We start from the raw sequence: 21,011 nt of genomic DNA, 5'->3' as shown, positions 1-21,011 counted from the left end.
CACTGTCGTGGCGCTGCCGGTCGGACACAATGACTGTAACGAGAAGATGGTCCCTGCTTTGGCATCGCCTGTTTCGGGCACAATGACTGGAACGAGATCCCTGCTTTGGCATCGCCTGTTTCGGGCCCAATAACTGGAAGGAGATCCCTGCTTTGGCATCGCCTGTTTCGGGCACAATGACTGGAACGAAATCCCTAGGCGGTCGCATCGCCGCAGACGCGCCTGGAAACACCTGGCGATGAGTGTTGCGGTGACGACGATCGGGCCAAAATGTCCGCCGCCCCGCCGCCGTCGCGCCGGCAAAACCACGTGTCGCAGGCGAAACGCAACAGTCAGCGGGTGTTTCGGTGCCGACGGAAATAATAATGCTGGAGCGCGGCGGGATGCTCACTTGATCTTCGAGCACACTCAAGGCGTGGTGACTACGACAGCTCTCCGGCGGTATCGCTTGATCTTGCGACAGCGTTATCGATTTCGACTTCAGGTCGATGACTGCGCCATGTTGATTCAGGAAGTCCATGCCGAGAATGACGTCTCGTGAACACTGTTGGAGGATAACGAAGGTGGCAGGGTAAGTCCGGTCATGAACGGTAATTCTTGCTGTGCAGATCCCAGTCGGCGTAATGATGTGTCCTCCAGGGGTCTGAATTTGAGGGCCTTCCCATGCAGTCTTAACTTTCCTCAACTGGGCGGCGATGGGTCCACTCATGACGGAGTAATCGGCTCCTGTGTCGACTAAGGCGGTGACTGCGTGGCCGTGGAGAAGCACGTCGAGGTCGGTGGTTCTTTGTCTGGTGTTGCAGTTAGGTCTTGGCGTCGGATCACGACTGCATCGTGTTGAACTGAAGCTGGAACATCGCGTCGTCAGGTTGTCTTTCGTCGTCGTATTCTTTGCTTCCAGACTTCGTCGGGACGGCGTCGTGTCGTTATGTCGTCGAGGTAGTTTCTTCGGCGCCGTCGTCGGCGGCGGAGGATCTTCGTCAGTTCGACGAACAGCAACCGCACCTCCATCGGTTGCTGCTTTTAGTTTTCCGGATATGGGCTCGCTGACCGGCCCCGGGCTGGGCCAGTGTATGGTCGACGCTGCGGCGACAGGTAGCGGCCTGGTGATGGCGAACGCGACGGTCGTTGAGAGCTCCACTGAGTAGCGGCGAGGTAGTCGGCGATATCGCGAGGTCGTTCACCTTGCTGCGGGCGCGGAGCGTTGGCGGCGAAACCTCGCAGTCCCATCTCCCGGTATGGGCATCGTCGGTAGACGTGACCCGCTTCTCCGCAGTGGTAGCAGAGCGGGCAGTGGTCAGAAGCGCGCCAAACGTCTGTCTTCCTCGGGTAGCTGCGCTGGGCGACGGGTGGGCGTGCTGGGGGCGGCGGTGGTCGACGGAATTGCGTCGTTACAGGGCCCTGGCGCGGTCGCGGAGGAGGACCTTGACGGCGTGCGACGGCGGCGTAGGTCATCGCTTCTGGCTGGGGTGTCGGTAATTGAGGTTGCACCTCCGAAACTCCAAGCGACCGCTGAACCTCATCTTTCACGATGTCAGCGATCGAGGCCAGTTGAGGCTGCGACGACGGGAAGATCTTCTGAAGCTCCTCTCGCACGACTGCCCTGATAGCCTCACGCAGGTCGTCGGAGGCCAGGGATTGAACTCCGACGTAGTTCGTAGAGTTGGTGCGGCGGTCGAATTGCCGGTTTCGCATCTCGAGTGTCTTCTCGATGCTGGTGGCCTCACGAAGAAACTCGTCCACGGTCTTCGGTGGGCATCGTACCATTCCGGCAAAAAGTTCCTCCTTCACACCACGCATGAGTAGGCGGACTTTCTTCTCCTCGGGCATTTCAGGGTCGGCGTGGCGGAATAGACGGCTCATTTCCTCCGTGAAGATCGCGGTTGTCTCATTAGGTAGCTGCACCCGGGTTTATAATAGCGCTTGGGCTCGTTCTCGGCGTACGACGCTTGCGAATGTCAGCAGGAAGGCGCTTCGGAACAGGTCCCAGGTCGTTAAGGTGGCTTCTCGGTTCTCCAACCACGTCCTGGCGGCGTCCTCCAATGCAAAATAGACATGTCGCAGCTTGTCGTCGCTTTCCCAGCTGTTAAACGTAGCCACCCTCTCATACGTTTCCAGCCAGCTTTCCGGGTCCTCAAATGTGGAACCGCGGAATGTCGGTGGTTCCCTGGGCTGCTGAAGGATTATTGGGGCCGCTGCGGCTGCCATTGGGGATGTCTTCTTGGTCGTTTCTGGACGATCTTCTTGGACTGTCTTCTTGGTCGTATCTGGTAGAAGACCGTGTTCCGGGGGCAGCTGCTGTAGCCGGCGGCTTGCTCAGTGTTCTTGGATGACGTTGGTGTTGTCTTTGCGGTCCGGCCTTGGATTACGGCTTGTCGGGGGCGTCCGGTACATGAACGTAAAGCACCTCCACCAGATGTCACGTGGTGGTGACGTTGAAGAACACAGTGGCAATACTGTGAACGACAAAACTAACTTTTATTGCGCGAACCTGTGCCCACAAAACAGGCTACACATATAGCACAACGATAGCGGCGAACACGGTCGGCGATCGTCGAAAATCTGATCTGCGGGTCAAGCGCGTCGGCTTTTATACATCCGTCGTCGAATGTTCCAGACTAATCGTTGGGACCAGCGTGCCTTCCACAAAGTTCTACACCATTCGCCTTAGGCGATGAAATCAGATAACACAAGGGTCGGCGACAACAGACAGCGGATAGAAGCATCGATAACTTTCCAGAAACTTCGGAACATGCGGGCGCGTCCCGCGCTGTGCGATAACATTTGTCAGGCGGCGAAACGTGGTCGCCCGATAAAGATAAGTACACGTGTCAATATATATATATATATATATATATATATATATATATATATATATATATATATATTTTACGAATTTCGCAACGGTTTGACATGACAGTTCGAGAGAAGCTTTTCAATTCAAGGCACCTTTAGAACCTAGGATAATTAAACCCTCTTCAATAACACAGATAGTCTTGTCGGAGTCTGGAGGTAGCTTTTCTGTGGCAATATGCTTTGCAGAACGTTTTCCTTCATTCATTTTTCCTAGGACTACTGTTACAAAGATTCACCCTTGTGTCTTTCTTCTCTTTTTTTCACTTTCAGCGAGAGGTACGTGCATATCTTCCATTGTTAGCAATTTACCAATATTTTACAATTATTGTTCTTGGAGTAGAAATCAAGTTCTTCGGTGCTGGCTAGCATTGAGCAATTTCGTGTAGAATTATTGTCTGCGTCATTTTTCTCAGTAAGATGTTCCAATTCCTGTTTTTATTTGTGTGTTTACTGATAATGGTCCTGCTGTTTGCTATTCAATCAATACAATACACATTCAATAGATATCTTAGTTCACTGCCGTGCAGAGATGTGGAAGGTTCGCTTACACAAGAGTAACCGTGTTCGTATATCTGAAATGTTTCGCTTATCTCTCGGGAACGTTGCTCCCTGTAGCTTCCTAAAAACGTGCACTTCTCAAGAATTGGTTTACAACCACATATTTTACAAAGTTCAGCGAAATGAATGGCAAGTAAGTCCTTAAAATTAAGATAATCTAGATAAGTTTAAAAAATTATTAGCATTTATTTCCAACCAAATGCCTAACTTAGATGTTACCAGTCCAATAGCTACGAGTTTAGGTGGTTATTCCTCTTACCCGGCGTTCACAGAGGGGACGTTACTCGTCACTTCTGATTATTTTTTTCTCCTGTGAGTTGAATAACAAGAAGTACCGCGTGTTACTATGATGCACATTCTATACACTCGATCACGAAGCTTAATCTTGATGCCTGGTCTACTCATGTATCTAAAGTGTTTGCGATTTATTTTAATACCTCACCTTTGACATGGCTCCGCCAAAAGTTATGCGCTTTCTACACATGACTGTGTAGATAGCTTCATGCCTTCTTGAGCATGAGCTGAACAGTGTGCTGCACCAAATGTTGCTCGACAGACTGGGAGTCACTGTGACGACATACGGTGAGCAAAACTCTAGAAAGTCGATGGCCCGGAAAAGGAACCAGGCCCTAAAATTGACGAAGAAGCTAAAAAGTCGCACAGTCCATGGTTTTTGTTTAATAATGTGATAGTGAACTTGTCACAATGGTGCTGGGCTAACCAACGCTACAAAGTTATGGTGAGGGGTAGGAAACGCATCAAAGCCTTGACCATTTTCAGTGCGCTTGAATTAAGAATAGCGGCATGTGTATTATTCTTCTTCTTCTTCTTCTTCTTCTTCTTCTTCTTATTATTATTATTATTATTATTATTATTATTATTATTATTATTATTATTATTATTATTCGGGCTTGTTCAAATAAATGCTATATCTTACTGACACGAAAGTCACTGTGTCACACCCGCACGTCGGTCCCACGGCTCGTTATGGTCGCACAACTACTATACGCTTACCGGACATTTCAACACCGTGATTCATGTGTGGCGTATAATCGCTCGTTGTACTGTTCACACAAGTCGCACCCCACTCCGCCTGGGCTTTATGTACGACTCCGTAGTCGCAAAGTAGTACACAGTAATGGTGCTCCAGAGGTGGCGTCCCTGGCGCTTCGAAACACTGCGCAGGTCCTCCCGAGCCCTTGGAGAACTGCAGCGTCACCAACCTGACCGAGCGAAGCTTTTCCGTCGAGTGCCGCGAAGTGCGCTCGCCGTCATCGGCGCCGGCGCCCGGCGGCGGCGGCCAGTCGCCTGGCACGGCAGGCGGCGCCTCGCTGGTGGCCGCCGCACAGAGGCCCTCGCTGCTGGCGCGTCCCCCCGAGAACCTCGTCTACGTGCTCGAAGTCTACGGGCCGCCGGAAGGCTCGTCGATGCAGAGAGGCGTCTCCGCGTCTCAGCACCAGGTACCACAAGCTCAATCTTGTTCCTGCGAACACGAATCGTTGTGGTTAGCTTGTTGAGCATCGCCTCCCGGGAACTAAGCAAGAAGCACGACAAGCCTAGAGGAAACCCTGTATGCGAGGCCGCGCTTTCGTACTGTGTACATACATCGTTTCGAAAAACTATAGAATATGTACTAGATGTTTCGTGGGAGTATTTCTTTAAAATACCGCAGCAAAGATGCAGAGTTTATTTGACAGCCCACTACTCGCGGTAATGGATATCGGTAAAAATAGAATTCTTGTTAATAATGAATTGAATTGCCGTAACTTTATTAAATAAACTGAATTAATCACACTAGTACATGCGTTGGCATTCGAAATGTTTAGAGTAGAATATATTTAAAAGTTTAACTATTTGCATAAGTGCCATTTGGGTGCGTTCAAACGTGGTACGCGTTGCTATGCCTGCAGGTGCTGGTGCGGAACGTGAGCGGTCCGGAACCACGCTTTCGAGTCGGCCAGCTGTGGCCGGGCACCGAGTTCGAGGCTCGCGTGTTCGCGGCCAACTCCAAGGGACGCAGCAGGCCATTCCGTCTGAACGCTTGCACTCTGCCCCCGGCTGAAGCTCTGCTCGACAAAGGCACGTATTCGCCGAAAGTCTGCTCCGAGGCGTGCATGTTTGTATCCCCATCACGTGTTTTCTCGATTTCGCGGTCACGCTGCAACTATTTGAGTAGCAGTTGGCGTTACCTGTAGCAGTTTGTCCTTGGCGAACGTTAAAGGGTCTGACAACCGATTTTCGAACCTATAGTTTTTTTTTTTATGGCGCAACGGGGGGGGGGGGGGCGCAAGCCTCGCCCTCTGTAGTGTTTACACCTGCAGCGGTTACTGCCAAAAGCGCGTGGATATTTTGTAAGCAGGATTTTTCGATCTGAGCAGCCTGAAAAAAAGAAAGAGCCCCTCCTCGAGCAACGCTCAGAAGTGAGAGCGATGCCGACAGCCCGCCTCGCAAATTGTGAAAGCCGCCCATCGTTCTGCTTTCACAGGAGTGAGTACAACTATGGTTAACCACCTACGTTTTGACCTTTCTGGTTCAACCACTTTAGAAAATAAAAAGCTGGTGATTTGCGTTGTTGTACAGACCTTTCTTATATTTCTACCGCGATTTTCGGGAAGTGCACGGTTACGTCGTGGCTCACTGGCTCCCGTCGTCGTTGTTCTGTCGATAGACGAGCCAAGCCGCGAAAACGAAGGGGAAGGCAGCGCCACATTTTTACTACAGGCACATTGTAAATTAGGCAAAACTTAAAAGAGGAAAAAGTGTACCGCATTTCAGTACTAATAAACAGACCAGGAACCAGGTACACTAATAGAAGGTCACATGTAGGCCTCTTATGCATCTTGTTTTTGCCGCGTGTGGCGTCAAAGGTCATTTTTCGCGACTTTTAGTGCGTAATTAAAATATAAATCTACGTTTAGGGATTAGTGAGAAAAAAATGACTCGTTTTAACCAATACAATAGGCAATCTTTCCATCAGCAGTGTTATCTCGATTCATGTTCTGAGCGGTTCTCTGTCCATTTAATGATGCATTGATTCATTTCATCTAATCCGCGCGCGATGTCGACGTATACCGTTTATGCTTAAAATTTATTTCAGACCAGCTCAAGTTTCCCTGTAAGTCGCAGACTGGGTATCTATTATATAACAATTCTTCTTGCTCGATTAAATTTCTTTCTTATCATCTACCGTTCACGGCCGACTGATCCCGTTGGCTACATATGGGCAACCGACTGATGAAAGACGAAGAGGATAATCATTGGAACAAAATCTTTACCTTATACCGGCCCTGATTTACGTAATGATGTGATTGATTCCACCAGCCCCTTCAATGTCTGGAAGGTGGCCCTTATAGATTAATATTTTCTAAAGCTGCAAGAAACAAGCGTTTTTTTTTATTCTGTGGTTTTACGTGCCAAAACCACGATTTGATTATGGGGCGCGCCGAAGCGTAGGACTCCGGATTAGTTTTGACCAACTTGAGTTCTTTAACGCCTCTCCAATGCACGGCCCACCGGCGTTCTTCTATTTCACTACAGTCGAAATGCGGCCACCGCGGCCGGCATTTGATCGCGCGCCCTCGGGCTCAGGAGCGTTAGCCACTAAGACACCACGGCGAATGTCCTAGCTGTCATGCATCGCCTTTTTAGACAAGAAGGACCCTTCTACGCCAACAAAGCCGAGTGCATATACTCTGCTCAGTCGAGCGTAGTAGCCGCCAGTAATATCTTGTTCATGTCATTCAATTTAATAATGAATTGCTACTACCTTTTTTTCTTCTAATCACTGCTCTGAATACCATGCTGTCAATGAAGGATTTGTCAGAAATTGAAGGAAACCTAGACCTGGCATATTTTAGCCACGTACTTATTGCTGTATTGAACAGCGCGCGACATAGACAACGGGCTCAATATGCTACGGCGATTCTTTTTCCTCCGGTGCTCACCAGATTGCTTATCACTGACTTCTCCGACTGACCAGCCCCTAAATGGCCCCCTTTGAGCGAATGGCAAAGCAAATATTGAGTTGAGTAAAATATGAAATTGAGTGTTGTATTATGGCATGTTCGAAGCGGTCTTCGAGGCATCAAGAGCGACCGAAGTTATTTGCAGTGATGCAGTATAATATATCAGACAATATAACATCCAACAGGATAAGTTTGGACTGAGTGATGCAACCGGAAAAAAAGTTCCCGTTTGCCATTAGCCTGTAGGAACCTGGCGAGGAAGTCACGCGAGCATTATAACGTCAGATCCTAGCTCTAATTTGCGGCAATTATACGTCAGCTACTGCACATATTTATGGTTTAACAGCAGGATGTGAAATTTTACGGCTGCATCAGTGACGCTCGTAACCATGGTGGTAAAAAAAATGCGAGTAACTGAGCGTTTCTCAGTAGGTAATCTCATTCGCCCTTGTACGTCGCCGAATGACCCACTCTGACCGTAATATTGTTTTGGCCTTGGTCTGCACAACGCATTTTTTGTGGTTCGCAGCGTCAGCCGCTTTACGCTGCGCGCCGATTTATGTGCCGCAACGCGTGCCGGCGTGCGAGTGGGAGAAAACTAAGTTCTGACGTCGTCGAACAGAGAGAAAGCAAGAAGACGGAAGGCAGGAAGATCAACCAGACGAGCGTCTGGTTTGCTACCCTACAGCAACGAAGTGAAAGGGGGAATAGAAAGGGGAAAATAGAAAGCGTGAGCACTGAGTGCATGTGGGAGGATGCACACGGGCACTTTGAGCGGTCTCTCAAACCGCTGCGCTTCAAGTACTGTACTAGTGCACGAATCGCTTTTTGTGCCAGTGACGTATTTGGCCATGGTCCGAATATATTGGACTCAGAGTCCAGTCGGCTTAAAGTCGTCCGGAGAGAGAAGTGATGTACATCGTAGAGAGGACAGATACACAATAGTTGCTCGATTGTTTCTTTGCTCCTACAGGAACCTCACATCGGGTTCTCGGCCATTCTCATACGAAAGGAGTAAGCGTTCGGGAACGTCACTCCCTCCCACAAGCGGCACTGCAAGGTTGTTTCGCCGCGGGAAAGGCTAGATGGCAGTTGTAGTCGTAGCAAAGAGTCCAGCTTATGCAATCGGTAATTGAAGGCACTTGAAGACCAGAAAGCTTGATTTTTGCGAGCAAGCAGACGAAGTTCCCTGCCAGCGTCCGTACTCGCCAAATCTCTTGGACGCGTCTGGGTGTCTTCGTGGGCAGACGGGACAGCCCTGTCAGCAAAGTCGTTGCCGACGACACCACAGTGAGCAGGAATCGACTGAAACATTATATTGTGCCCTGTCCCCAGAGCACGGTGTTGCATATTTTCCTAATGTCGGATATCATTTCTTATGTTCTGTGATGTAAGGCAAACTTGATACTGTGAAGAGCTGCCTTAGAGTCACAAAATATGACCTAGTTCTGTGCCGGCTCTTCGATGACGTAATGCACAGCAGCATGGAAGGCTGCAAGTCCTGTCGCCGTAGATGCAGTCATGTGCGACACTTTGAATTTAACTGTAATCTGCATAGCTCGAACAATGAATGCAGCACTTGTGCTGGTAGGTGAGGTCGAATCATCGGTATATATATATATATATATATATATATATATATATATATATATATATATATATATATATATATATATATATATATATATATATATATATATATATATTGTACTAGAGAAGAACGAGCAGCAAGCACTGCTTCGAAAAGGACTACGACAACGAGTGGTTGGATGCCTCGTGTCTGTGTTGCCTAAGCTGTGTGACCTCTCGCTGCGGTGCTATACTACCTGAGGGTTTCATCAATAAAATCATTACGCCTCTTGACATTTGGTGGAGGTGTTGGGCCCTTTACAAACCTGGAACTCCGCAGCCTGACGCTCCCTACCGTTTCTGACATGCCTCAGGACGCCGCGCAGTCCGATCCTCCCCTGGCATCGCCTGTCGTCTGATCCGGTGCTCTACGCCAACGAGATCCTCCAGTCTTCCGCGGCAGCGACGACCAAGACCTGGAGGATCGGCTCTCGTCATACGATCGCGTGAGCGCGCACAACAAATGGGGTGACACAGCTAAACTGACTAACGTCATCTTCTATCTTTCTGGAGTCGCTAATCTCTGGTTCCGGAATCATGAATCCAACCTTTCAACCTGGACTGCATTTACCCATTGTCTCAAAGAAGTCTTCAGTTACCCTGCTGTGCGCAAGCTTCGCGCAGAACAACGCTTGCGTGGTCGCTCTCAGCAAAAGGGTGAAAACTTCAACAGCTACATTGAAGACGTAGTTGACTTTGTGGGCGCATTAATCCCGCTAAGCCTGACTCTGAAAAGATCAAGAATGTAATGTAGGGCATAGAGGATGACACCTTCCAAATGCTCTTGGTGAAAAATCCTCAAACGATTGACGAGGTCATTACCCTGTGCCAGAGCTACGATGAGCTCCGCAAACAACGCCTTACTACGTGCCGAGCTGCCGCGCCGGACGACACGGTTTCGGCTTTAGTCGACAGTTTCAGTGCTGCTCCCGCCCACTCTTCGTTCCTCGACCAAATCAAGCAATTCGTTCGCGAAGAAGTCGCGCGTCAACTGTCACTGCTGCCTGCTACCCAGTCGTCTGAGTCCTCTTTGTCCCCGGAACTCTGACGGCTATACATGAACAAGTCAGCGACGCACTACCTCTCGCTAATCAGCCACCTTCAGCGCCGATTCCGCTCGCGTACGCTGCCGTCATCGCCAGGCCAAGATCTCCGCCTGAAGTTGCGCACTACACGCCCACAAGCGGCTTCTACGCCTCGCCTTCTGCAGCTGCCAACTACTTACCCAGAAGCGGCTTCTGCGCGCCTCCGCAGCCCCTACGCCCAGCTCAGAACTGTGCACCCGTTCCTAGGCCCCCTTTTGACAATCCGTGGCGTACCCAAGACAATCGGCAGATCTGTATCGCGTGTGGCTTTGCTGGCCACGTGGCACGGTTCTGCCACCGGCGGGGTTTGTATCCTCCCGATACCCCCGAAACTTCAAGGGAATGCTCCTGGCTCCCAGTCCCGCTATTTGCCACCAGTTCAGCACTTCGCTCTTTCATCTCCTGTTCCCCAAAGCTTCAACACTCGTCGGTCTCCATCTCCCCGTCGACGTTCCCTGTCCCCCATCGTCTGCCGCCCTCCAGCTGTGGAGGAAAACTAAAAGGCGCAGTTCCGGCGGCAAGAACTGCGATCTCTTCGAACTGCTCAAGCCCTCGTTTCTTCCCTACGAATGTCATAGAAGTTATTGCCGAGGGTGTCGCCGTTCACGCAGTTGTCCACACGGGTGCCGCAGAGTCCGTGATTGCCGACCAGCTTCGCCGTACGCTCAGAAAATTCGCGACGCTGTTTTCTGCCATTTCGCTACGTACACAAGCGCTGAGCCAATTGAGCCCTTAGGAGCATGTACCATCCGTGTCGCCATAAAATACAGTTTATGCCAAATTGAGTTTGTTGTTCTTCCCCGCTGCTCTCATGCCATCATTCTGGCATATGACTTCCTCTCATCTTATCACGCTGTTGTTGATTGTGCCCGTGCACAACTTGCACTTACTCCATTTTGCGGCCGTCTTTCTGAAGATTTGCCTCCACCTTCTGCTCGAGTGTTCGTCGCCACCGACACTGATATCCCTCCTTTCTCTTCCGCCCTTGTACCCGTTTCCTGTGCTGCTTTCTACGATTCCACAGTTCTTTGCACGCCATCTGAACTTGCTGCACGCCGTCATCCCTTCTTGCATCCCTTTTCCCTCCTTCCCTTTCGCCAGGGCTTCAGCGCACTTTACGTTTCGAATACGTTTTCGTGTCCATCAAGCTTACATCATGGCGAGTGCCTTGGTTTTGCTGACGAATTCGACACGAGCTCTGTCTACGATGTGCCTGATGACTCGACTCCTCTTCAGGTTGACGCCATGGCTTTCCCTGTCTCTGCGCCTGCGCCTGCAAGTGACCAAACGTTTGCTGTCTATTGATTCTATTCTAACTCCGAGTCAGCGCACGCAGATCGTCGACTTCCTTAACCGATTTCGAACTTCTTTCGACCTCCAAAAACAATGTTTAGGACGTACCTCCACAGTCGTTTATCACATCGGCACCGGCAGCCACGCGCCTCTATGCCAACGTCCATAGCTTGTGTCCGCGATGGAGCGCCGTGTCATCGATGAGCACGTAGGATACATGCTCTGACGCGGTGTGATAGAGCCATCACACAGTTCCTGGGCTTCTCCGGTAGTGCTGGTCAAAAAGAAAGATCGGACAATTCGTTTTTGTGTGGACTATCGACGACTCAACAAGATAACCTGGAAAGATGTCTATCCTCTTCCCTTTATCGACGACGCACTAGAGTGCCTCCAAGGCGCTGAATTATTTTAGTCCTTAGACTTACGATTCGGTTATTGGGAGGTCCCGGTCGCTAACGCAGACCACCCGAAAACAGTATTTCTAACGCCTGACGGCTTATATGAATGATGGATAACATCCTCCGTGGCCTCAAATGGCAGACATGCCTTTGTTATCTCGATGATATTGTCATCTTTTCCCTGAAGTTTTCTTCTCACCTGCTCCGACTCAAACGCGTGCTCACTTGCCTCGCCGATGCTGGACTCCAGCTCAGCTTAAGGAAGTGTCGATTCGCCGCCCGGCAGCTATATCCTTGGCCACGTTGTTTCGAAAGATGGTGTGCTCCCATATCCAACCAAACTCCAAGCCGTCGCCGAATTCCCACGACCAAAGACCACAAAAGAACTCCGCAGCTTCATCAGATTATGCTCCTACTTTCGTCGTTTCATCCGCAACTTCTCCACCATAATAGCGCCTTTGATGCAGCTTCTCGCGGGTAACCTTGACCTCTTGGCCTGGCCGCCAGTTTGCGATGCATCATTCACGACGCTGCCGTCGTCTTCTAACCTCACCCCCCCTACTCCGACATTTTGACCCAAGCGCACCGACAGAAATACACACGGATGCCACTGGCGTCGGCATTAGCGCTGTTCTTGCCCAACGAAAGACTGGCTTCGATGAATAGGTTGTTGCCTTCGCTAGCCGCGCACTCACGAAAGCGGAAGTAAAGTATTCCGTTACAGAAAAAGAATGCCTGGATATCATTTGGGCCATAACTAAGTTTCGTCCTTACCTCTACGGCCGCCCGTTCGACGTCATCACGGACTACCGTGCACTCTGCTGGCTGTCGTCCTTGAAACATCCTTCAGGTCGCCTCGCTCGATGGGTGCTTCACCTCGAAGAGTACGATATTCTACTGCTGTACTGCTCTGGCCGTAAACATTCCGATGCGGATGCCTTGTCTCGCTCCCCAGTATCAGGCCAGCCCGATTATCAGAAAGTAAGAATATGCGAGTCCTCCCTCACCGCCACGGACATGCTTTCGGAGCAGCAGAAGAATCAATTCATTGTTGCTATGCCGGCTTTTCTGTCAGACCCATCAGAGCCTTCTACTGGCCGTGCACTGCGTTGCCAAGCACGCCACTTCACTGTTCGTGACGGGCTCCTATACCGCCGTAACTACCTATCGGACGGGCGCAAATGGTTACTCGTGGTTCCTCGGCATCTGTGTTCGGACATATGCGCAGCGTTTCACGATGACCCGCAATGCGCACATGCAGGAGCACTAGAAACATACGCGCGCCTGCGAATTCGATATTACTGGCGCGGGATGTACCGATTCGTCCGCCAATATGTCCTCTCCTGCCTCGCTTGCCAACACCGCAAGAATACCCCTCGGGCCTCAGCTGCTCCACTGCAACCATTGCCTTGTCCAGGACGGGCATTTGACGGGGTCGGAGTTAATCTTTATAGGCCCCTTCCGAGTACTTCAGATGGCAACCACTGAGGGATAGTGGCGATAGACCATCTCACGCGCTACGCGGAAACTTCGCCTCTGCCCCTGTCCGAAGCGGCTGCACTTGCGGAAGAGTATCGAAAGGTCGCCCGCACATTTACTTCGGAATATCAGCAGCGACAGATGCACCTTCGGGATATTCCCTCCTCTCCGGCATCCTATGCCCCTGACTCACTAGTCTGGCTTTGAGTTCCCGCTACCAGCCCAGGGCTTTCACACAAGCTTGTTTACAAGTACCAGGGTCCCTACCGTGTCGTCAGTCAAACGTCTCCTGTGAACTATTTGGTAGAACCCCTTGAGCCGCCTTCCGATAAGCGCCGCTGAGGGCGCGAAATCGCGCACGTTCAGCGGCTCAAGCCCTACTGTGATCCACCCTGTCCTACGTTGCCCTTAGGTCGTCGAGACGGCTCCTCTTCTCCGGGGACGTAACTGTACTGCTGGATAAAAACGAGCAGCAGGTACTGCTTCGAGAAAGACGACGACAACGAGTGGTTGGAAGCCTTGTGCTTCTGTTGCCTAAGCTGTGTGACCTCTCGCTGCGGTGCTCTACTACCTGAGGGTTTCATCAATTAAACTATTACGCCTCATGAATACATATATATATATATATATATATATACATATATATATATATATATATATATATATATATATATATATATCCACCTTGCGGGTTTCCGCAGCACTATTACGCCAAACTCTTGCCTTTGGTTCGAGTTGTTGATGAATTCGACTTCGCATTGCCATCTGCTAGCCGCCTGTTTAGCTCAGATGGTCGAGCGGCAGCCCCGGAAAGGCGATGGTCCCGGGATCGAGTCCCGGACCAGGGGGAATTTTTCTTCAACTGCAAGGCTTTTCTTTCAAGGAACCGGTATGGGTTTCCCTTGAAGCAATTGCTACGGTTGGGTGGATATCTCATTTTCCCTTCAATAATATATATATATATTTTTCCCGGGAATTCCGGAATCATTGATTGCGTGATTCCGGGAATAGCAAGGTTCACTTGAGGCTGTCACAGCTACCACAGAGTAGATGAAGCAATCGGTACGAAAACCCTTCACATGACAAGGCACATTCCTTTGGCGCTTCTCTGTACATTTCAGCTTTGTACAGTTTTCTTAATAAGTCTTAAATAAACACGCCGACACGTTCTTAAGGCCCATATTTTATTCAATTTTTCACTAGTGTTAAATATTCGATAGCTAGCTAGCTAGCTAGATAGATGGATAGATAGATAGATAGATAGATTTAGTAGAAAAAGGCCGCGCTTTCCCATTAACCTACTTTTCTCATGTGGCTTTCTTTGTTCATACTTGTGCACACTGTAGCCGATGAACACAGCTCTTCCTGCAAAATGGCGAATCTTCAGTTGTGTGATCGGTGAAAACTGAATAACTAAAAGCGTAAAGTAACATGGCCTTCCGTATGAGCTGAAAGCAGGGCGAAGAGTGGCGTCTTCAGTAAAGGAACGTCAGGTAATACAGCTCCAACAGCATAATTCGCATTCCACGTCTATTTTTTGGGCGTGATACCGTTATCAATCCGCGTTTTTATTGCAGAAAGGTAGACAGCTTAAAATAAACGGGTCATCACCGGACATCACGAACAAATATATATGGTATATGTTATGCGATGGCCGCGCCGCCACGCTGTCACCTGGCCGAAAGGTGCTATATGCAGCCAGTAGTGAAACCTACGCCATAGCCCGCCATAGCCCAAATCACCCGCCCTCCGATCGAGGAGTATTGACGTCATGGTCTCATAGTGACGTTGCGCCGTCGGTGAGTAAAACGACTCCCGCAGACGGCGCTACGGCTTTTCTGCACAAAACGCAAACGCGCGGCCAGAAACAGAGCCAAGACAGAGCCGACAGTAGCGCGAAAGCGGAACTGTGGTGGCTAGCGGGAGGGAAAGCGCACGACGATAAGCTGGTTCTTTATTTCATGATGCCAACTTCGACGCTCGTTGCAATGGATGACCCTGACGACGACACATTAGCTCGCGACGCTGGGCTCGAGTTCAGCGATTTAAGCACTGATGAACGTGACCTGCTGTTGAGGGCTCGCGCTGCCGGCGTCGTTGCGTACTACTACGACGACGGCCTGCTTTGAAAGGCACTTCACGCGACTTCAGTAAGTCGGCGTTGAACTCGTAATCCTCTGGAGGAAAGTGCAGCGAGCACACTGCGTAATTTCTCGGCTCTTTGTCAGCGCGCTCTGGCAGAGGTACGGCACTTAACCACTTCGAACGGAGAGGTTCAGTCGTTGGCACACAGTGATAAGTAACATTGGATTCGCCGCCGCAACTGCCCTTGGCCAAGTTCCGCAGACCGTTCGCGCATCGCAGGACATCACATGGACGTGGCATTCTCGCTGCTTGTTCTAAATGCAAGTTTCGCGAGCCAGCAGGACCACCGCAGCACGACGCGATAAAGAAACAACTGAAACTCCAAAGCGCGCGCGGCGCAAAGTCGAGCGCGCAGAGTCGAGCGAAAACGAAACCTTTCGATCATGCATACTATTCAAGGGTAACGTCAAAATGTTATTTTTTCTTAGAATCGAATAGAAGTAGACAAGTAGCATTTTCTTCCGTCTTATAATCTGATCAAATTATCTTTTTAATACGAGTAGTTGAGTACTAGTGACATAAATTATGATGAGGAGTGCTTTCGTCATCGGGCTAGTACCGGAATGTCGCTGGGGGGTCTCAAATCGTGTCATGCATTTACCTCAATTTCTCGGTTACTAAAGTTCTGTTTGCGATTATATTGACGCCTTAGACGTTCTAGAGCATTGCTTTATCACTTTAACTTGACTTTCTGGTAACCTTTAGTGTCCCTTTAAATAATTTACGAAGGTTTCCACGACCAATCACTTAAGCAAATACCAACTTTACCTGGACACTATTCAGTTGTCTACTCAAGCTCCTGGCTTCTTCTATTTTGCACTTTATATAGGTCTACATGGCGGATGCAGCTTACTGAAACTCCGTAAAAGCTTTGCTCGCTGTTCAGATGCTTTTACCTGAATAAGTCAGCGTCATACGTGGAGGCCATCAGTGCGTGGGTATCTGCATTGAGAGCCGGAGAACAGGTTGTAGGAAACCCGTCTATTATACATGGGCTCCACCTATGCTCTTGAAAGGGACTAACGAGTGCGAAGGCTGCCCTAGCAGTTCCGTGTACCGACGAATCTGCGCCCGCAAAAACAAAAACAAGAAATGCAAGAAAGCCAAAAACAAGAAAGGCGAAGGAAGCGGGGCTTTTCCTTAATTCCAGCATTTATCCCTACAACGGGCGTCCACGTGCCCTCTTGAATTCGTAAATTTTCTGTCCTACGCCAAACTTGCAGGCCTCTGTCTAGTTGTGTATTTAAACTTGCATTGCCGGCAAAGCATTCGCAAGAGAGCGCGGCCAAAGGGATTTATCTGCGTGTTGGGAAACTGGGTGCACATTCGTCTTTCGAGGAATTACCGCAACTAGGATATCTCGAGCACTATCTCGCGCAAAACTTTCCGCCTGGACACACGTGTGGCAAAAGTCGCCGGCATAGAATACATAGCCTGCACAGACAATAAAAAAATGAAACGTTCTCTCTTATCACGTTTCTTCCGTAGTTCAGCAGCGCTGTAATTGGATTGCGTTTAAGGCACCATGTGTACGTTGAGGCAAATTCCGTTTCGCTCTCATCTTGCTGTATTCAGTTGACCGTGTGCAGATTTGTTTCAGGACTCACTAAATGCATATTGCGAACTGCCGATAACGTGTCAGTCGCAACAGCTGAAGCATGGTTACGCTGTTTTCCTTGCCGCAAGCACATCATCTCATGAAGTTAGCCTTGCTTTCCAACTACGGGGATCTAAAGGGACGCCTGTAAAACATGTGGTTATTAACCTACGCGGTCCCTCAGTGATTGTGGCGTTGTGCTGCAGAGAATGAGGGGACAACTGCGATTAACAGCCGTGGTGGCGGCATTTCGATGACGGCAAAAGGCAGAAACGCTCGTGCACCACGCTCTGGGCGCACGTCCTGCGCCCCCCGCTACAGCTTATAATCATAGCTGTGTCTGTAATGTTAAACGCCATGAATCGGAGAGTGTTTTACAGTGAAGCTATTAACCTCTCCGTGGTCGGAATTTTTCGCGTCTGTCTGTGATTATCCTCATCAGAAATGGCTCATGCCCCTCGCAATGCTGGGGCTACGAGCACTATGCAGCGTGCAGCGAACAGGGTATGCATTCATTGGAATCACGCACACAACGTACAGAACAGCTTGCGTTTCAATAAAGAACAAGCTCAAAACAAGCATCTATGATCATCAGCAATGGCTCATACCCCCGTAAGCAAGTAAAAAATTCAGTGGCTCATACCGGGGTAAGGCAGAGGCTACATGCGCTCAGCAAAGTGAAGCGAACAGTGCATATATATTCAATGAAATCATCCTTACAGAGCACAGAACAGCATACGTTTCAATAAAGAACAAGCTCAAAACAAGCATCAAAAGCATGAATAAAGCATTGCACACCCCGCTCAGCAGTCGTAGTGGTGTTCTGGCAACAGCTTCGCTGCACATCCACTTTCGCAGGGCTGGGATGGCGAGCCAACTTTTTTATTCAATCACTCTATGGTTGCTTAATATTCCTCAAATCTAAACCAAAGTTCTCCCTGTGCAGTTCGGCGTTGAAATTAGTTATCGTTAGAACCGAGTAATTCCGCTGGCTCGCAGTATGCTCTCCACGGAACCACTTTCACGGCTGTTAGAAAAATTAAACAACAAAAGGATAAAGAGTATGTATTCGCATTATCTGACTTTTGAATTATTCGAAAAGTTCTTACGAGTTACAATGTCCTTTACGTATACTCTGAGCTCCCACATTTAAAAAAAAATCCTTTCGAGCACGCGGGCGTGATAACACCTAAACAATTTGCCCCTTTCTTCAACTTTGGTTCGTCATTAAGCTACATTTTCAGCTGCGAATGTACCTCAGAAACTGAACTGAACTACAATGGGGTTATCCGATAAATTTATTGATGAGTGTCTAAGTTTCGTTCATAGTTGCTGTCGCGCAGATTGACTTTATTATACCAGGTGTTTCAGCGAACGCAATCAATTTTTTTTTCTTGTGCCAGATAGCACAATTCTAGTTCACGAGATGATCTACTTGAAAAGGCGGACATTACTTGCATAGCAAAATTGACATGCATAATCGACTAATTAACATAATTAACCAATTAAGTTATATACTAATGACCTTGTGGCACATATTGCAATTTACAAATTCTAGCCGGGTAGTGCGCAAGTCGGATTCAATTGGAATGAATTCTCAGGATGGCACCAATTTCGAGATATTAATTCCCGAAATTTGCGGAAAGATGCATTGGCGATCGAGTTAGTTTTGTGCTTCAATGCATAAAGCAACGTTTTGTTAAGAAAGAAAGTGGATCGATAGTGCATTGTTACCGCAAGTTTGACGGCGCATATGTTGCAAATGGTCGTAAATATGTCGTAAATGTCTTGCAGTCTCAACCACTGGAATTTTTAAATCGATATATGTAATATATGTAACTATGTAAATATGTAAATATGTAAATATGTAACTAATGTCCGCCTTTTCGAGTAGACTAGCTCATGGACTAGAACTGTGCTATATGCCAGAGACAATTTTTTTTTTAATTGAAAGTGTTCGCTGAAGCACCCCGTAAAAACATATGCGTGGTCTTCGTGTATCAGTCACGACATCGAGTAGCCTTTTCTCGATGATGACGACGAGTATGCTTTTGTTTGCCCAAATAGCCAAACCGAAAGTCCGTGCGCAATCAGGTCTGTGTGCGACCTAGCACCTCTAAAGTACTGAAACTTCCCTGTACACCCACGCTCAAGTACGCACACATGCACGCTAACACACACTGCTCACGTACAGAGACGCACACACGCGCGCGCACGTGCACACATCCCTGATCTCGAGCGTACTGTCGGCGTCAAAAGCTTATGGAACGCGGAATTTGCGAAAACATTGAGTTTTCGAAAACACACCAAAGTTACCGCTTTACTGTTGGAAAGGCTCAGTGTCTGCCTTTCAAGTGGGCGAGACAGCATACGCGGACAGGCAACACGTTAAACTCTGGAGCAATTACTTCCAGCTTTGTTTCTCCCCTTCTTTTGTGTGAAAATTATGCTCTCCTTCAGGTGATTTCATATCCTATTCTCTGAAATAATGAGCTCAGAGGCATTTACAAGCTGTGCTCGCGGCGCCACAATTACCGCAGCGCGTCGGAAAGTGAATAATTCTGTTCCGGCTTCGCCTGTTTCGAAAACGATCGTTAAATTAAACGACGCTTTTTTCCCTTACCTGTGCATTAAATTTTTGTCGAGGCGTTACAAATGTAGTGTGTGAGGAAACGAAGAAATACCCTTACAGAAAAAAAAAGTGAAGTAAAGCAAGAAAAAGACTTAGAGCAATGAGAAGACAGCAAGCAAGAAAGAAAATCATTTGTCTGTAGTTTCTTTTTTTTAAACGTTTTGCGTTCCCTATTTCCTGCATTGCGAAGGACGAGGTAGTCTCCCTTTCGCCGCGGCCTTCGTGAAACGTCAGACTGCGCCCCCGCCAACCGCCGCTCGCAATGGGGTTCGGCTCTTGACTTTCAGTTACTGGCTCCGATCCGATGCGTAGTCCATATACGCGTGTGTGAGAGAAGGTTGGCTGGTTTGGTCCAATGCCAACGTCTCCTCCACGGGGTCGCGGCGGCGTAGCGGTGCGGCCGACTGAGCGGCGCAAACGATCGGCCTTCCACCGACGTGACCGCAGTACGATCGCATAAGCGTCCGGAGACACGTAGTCGGCTACGGCGCTAAAAAGCGAACAGACGTGTTCCCGATGCGGCGCGCGCCTGCGCCGAGTCGGGGCGCCGAGGCCCCGGAGCACGTGGGCCCAGCCGCGCGGCTCGAGCGCGGCAGTCGAAACGACGCGCACGGGTCGCGGCCGGCGCGCCGGCGGTGTTTCATCATCCGGAACACGGGCGCGCACAGGCCCAGGGCTTATCGTGTTCCCTGCCTTCGCTACTGCTTCAATTTCACGGAGCAAGAGCGAAGAGGGGCGGGGAAGCAATGTTGGAAGCTTAGGGGGGGGGGGGGGGAAGGGGGGGGGGGACGTGTTGGACGGTAAACTTGTGCGCCGGCGGCGGCGTTCGAGACGTTTTTAACCGGACCAGCTTCAGCAATTTACCGGGTCGAATGAGTTAAAGCGACTTCTCCCCAGGAGCGTCTCTCTGGCTTTCACTCGCTTACTCTTTTTAAATGTCGCCTTTATCGAGCGCGTGGAGTTGTGCGAGTGGCTTGTCACAAGGAAGAATCAATCAATCTTAATTAATTCGCTTCGTGCCAGTTAATACAAACGAGCGTTACCCGAAAACGGGTGGCACTACCACTTTGGGCAGCCCAACCGGAGACGGCCCATTCGACGGTGCCTCTGACGCTAGATAGCATGGCCGGCACCTAGTCTGCTAAATGGTTGCGACATTGAATAACGCGTCTGATGTGAGCCTCGAAAGAACGCATGGGCTTTGGCGAAGCCATTATGTGGATGGATGGATTCTAAAGACCAAATGTCGGGGACGCGCAACGCTTGCTTTCAGATTGTTTGAACGTTGGACACTATTTTTATTCTTTTTATCATTTGGGAATCTCACACGGGTTCCGCGCTCATGCATGGAACACTTTATTCACAAGCACGTGT

General features: G+C 49.3%; 1 protein-coding gene across 1 annotated transcript in view; it reads left to right on the top strand.

The window, feature by feature from the left end:
• LOC142560517 (basement membrane-specific heparan sulfate proteoglycan core protein-like) overlaps positions 1–21,011 on the top strand; it is a 371,032-nt gene that overhangs the window by 240,433 nt on the left and 109,588 nt on the right. The window contains exons 8-9 of the mRNA XM_075672684.1: positions 4,600–4,874; positions 5,325–5,493. Of these exons, the coding sequence (XP_075528799.1) occupies positions 4,600–4,874; positions 5,325–5,493 (444 nt within the window). The remainder of the gene's footprint in view (positions 1–4,599; positions 4,875–5,324; positions 5,494–21,011) is intronic.

The sequence above is a fragment of the Dermacentor variabilis genome, chromosome 1 (genome assembly GCF_050947875.1).
Source record: "Dermacentor variabilis isolate Ectoservices chromosome 1, ASM5094787v1, whole genome shotgun sequence".
In the NCBI taxonomy this organism is placed as follows: Eukaryota; Metazoa; Arthropoda; class Arachnida; order Ixodida; family Ixodidae; genus Dermacentor; species Dermacentor variabilis.
Note: the sequence above shows the minus strand (reverse complement) of the source record. Positions and strands in the feature narration are given on the sequence as shown.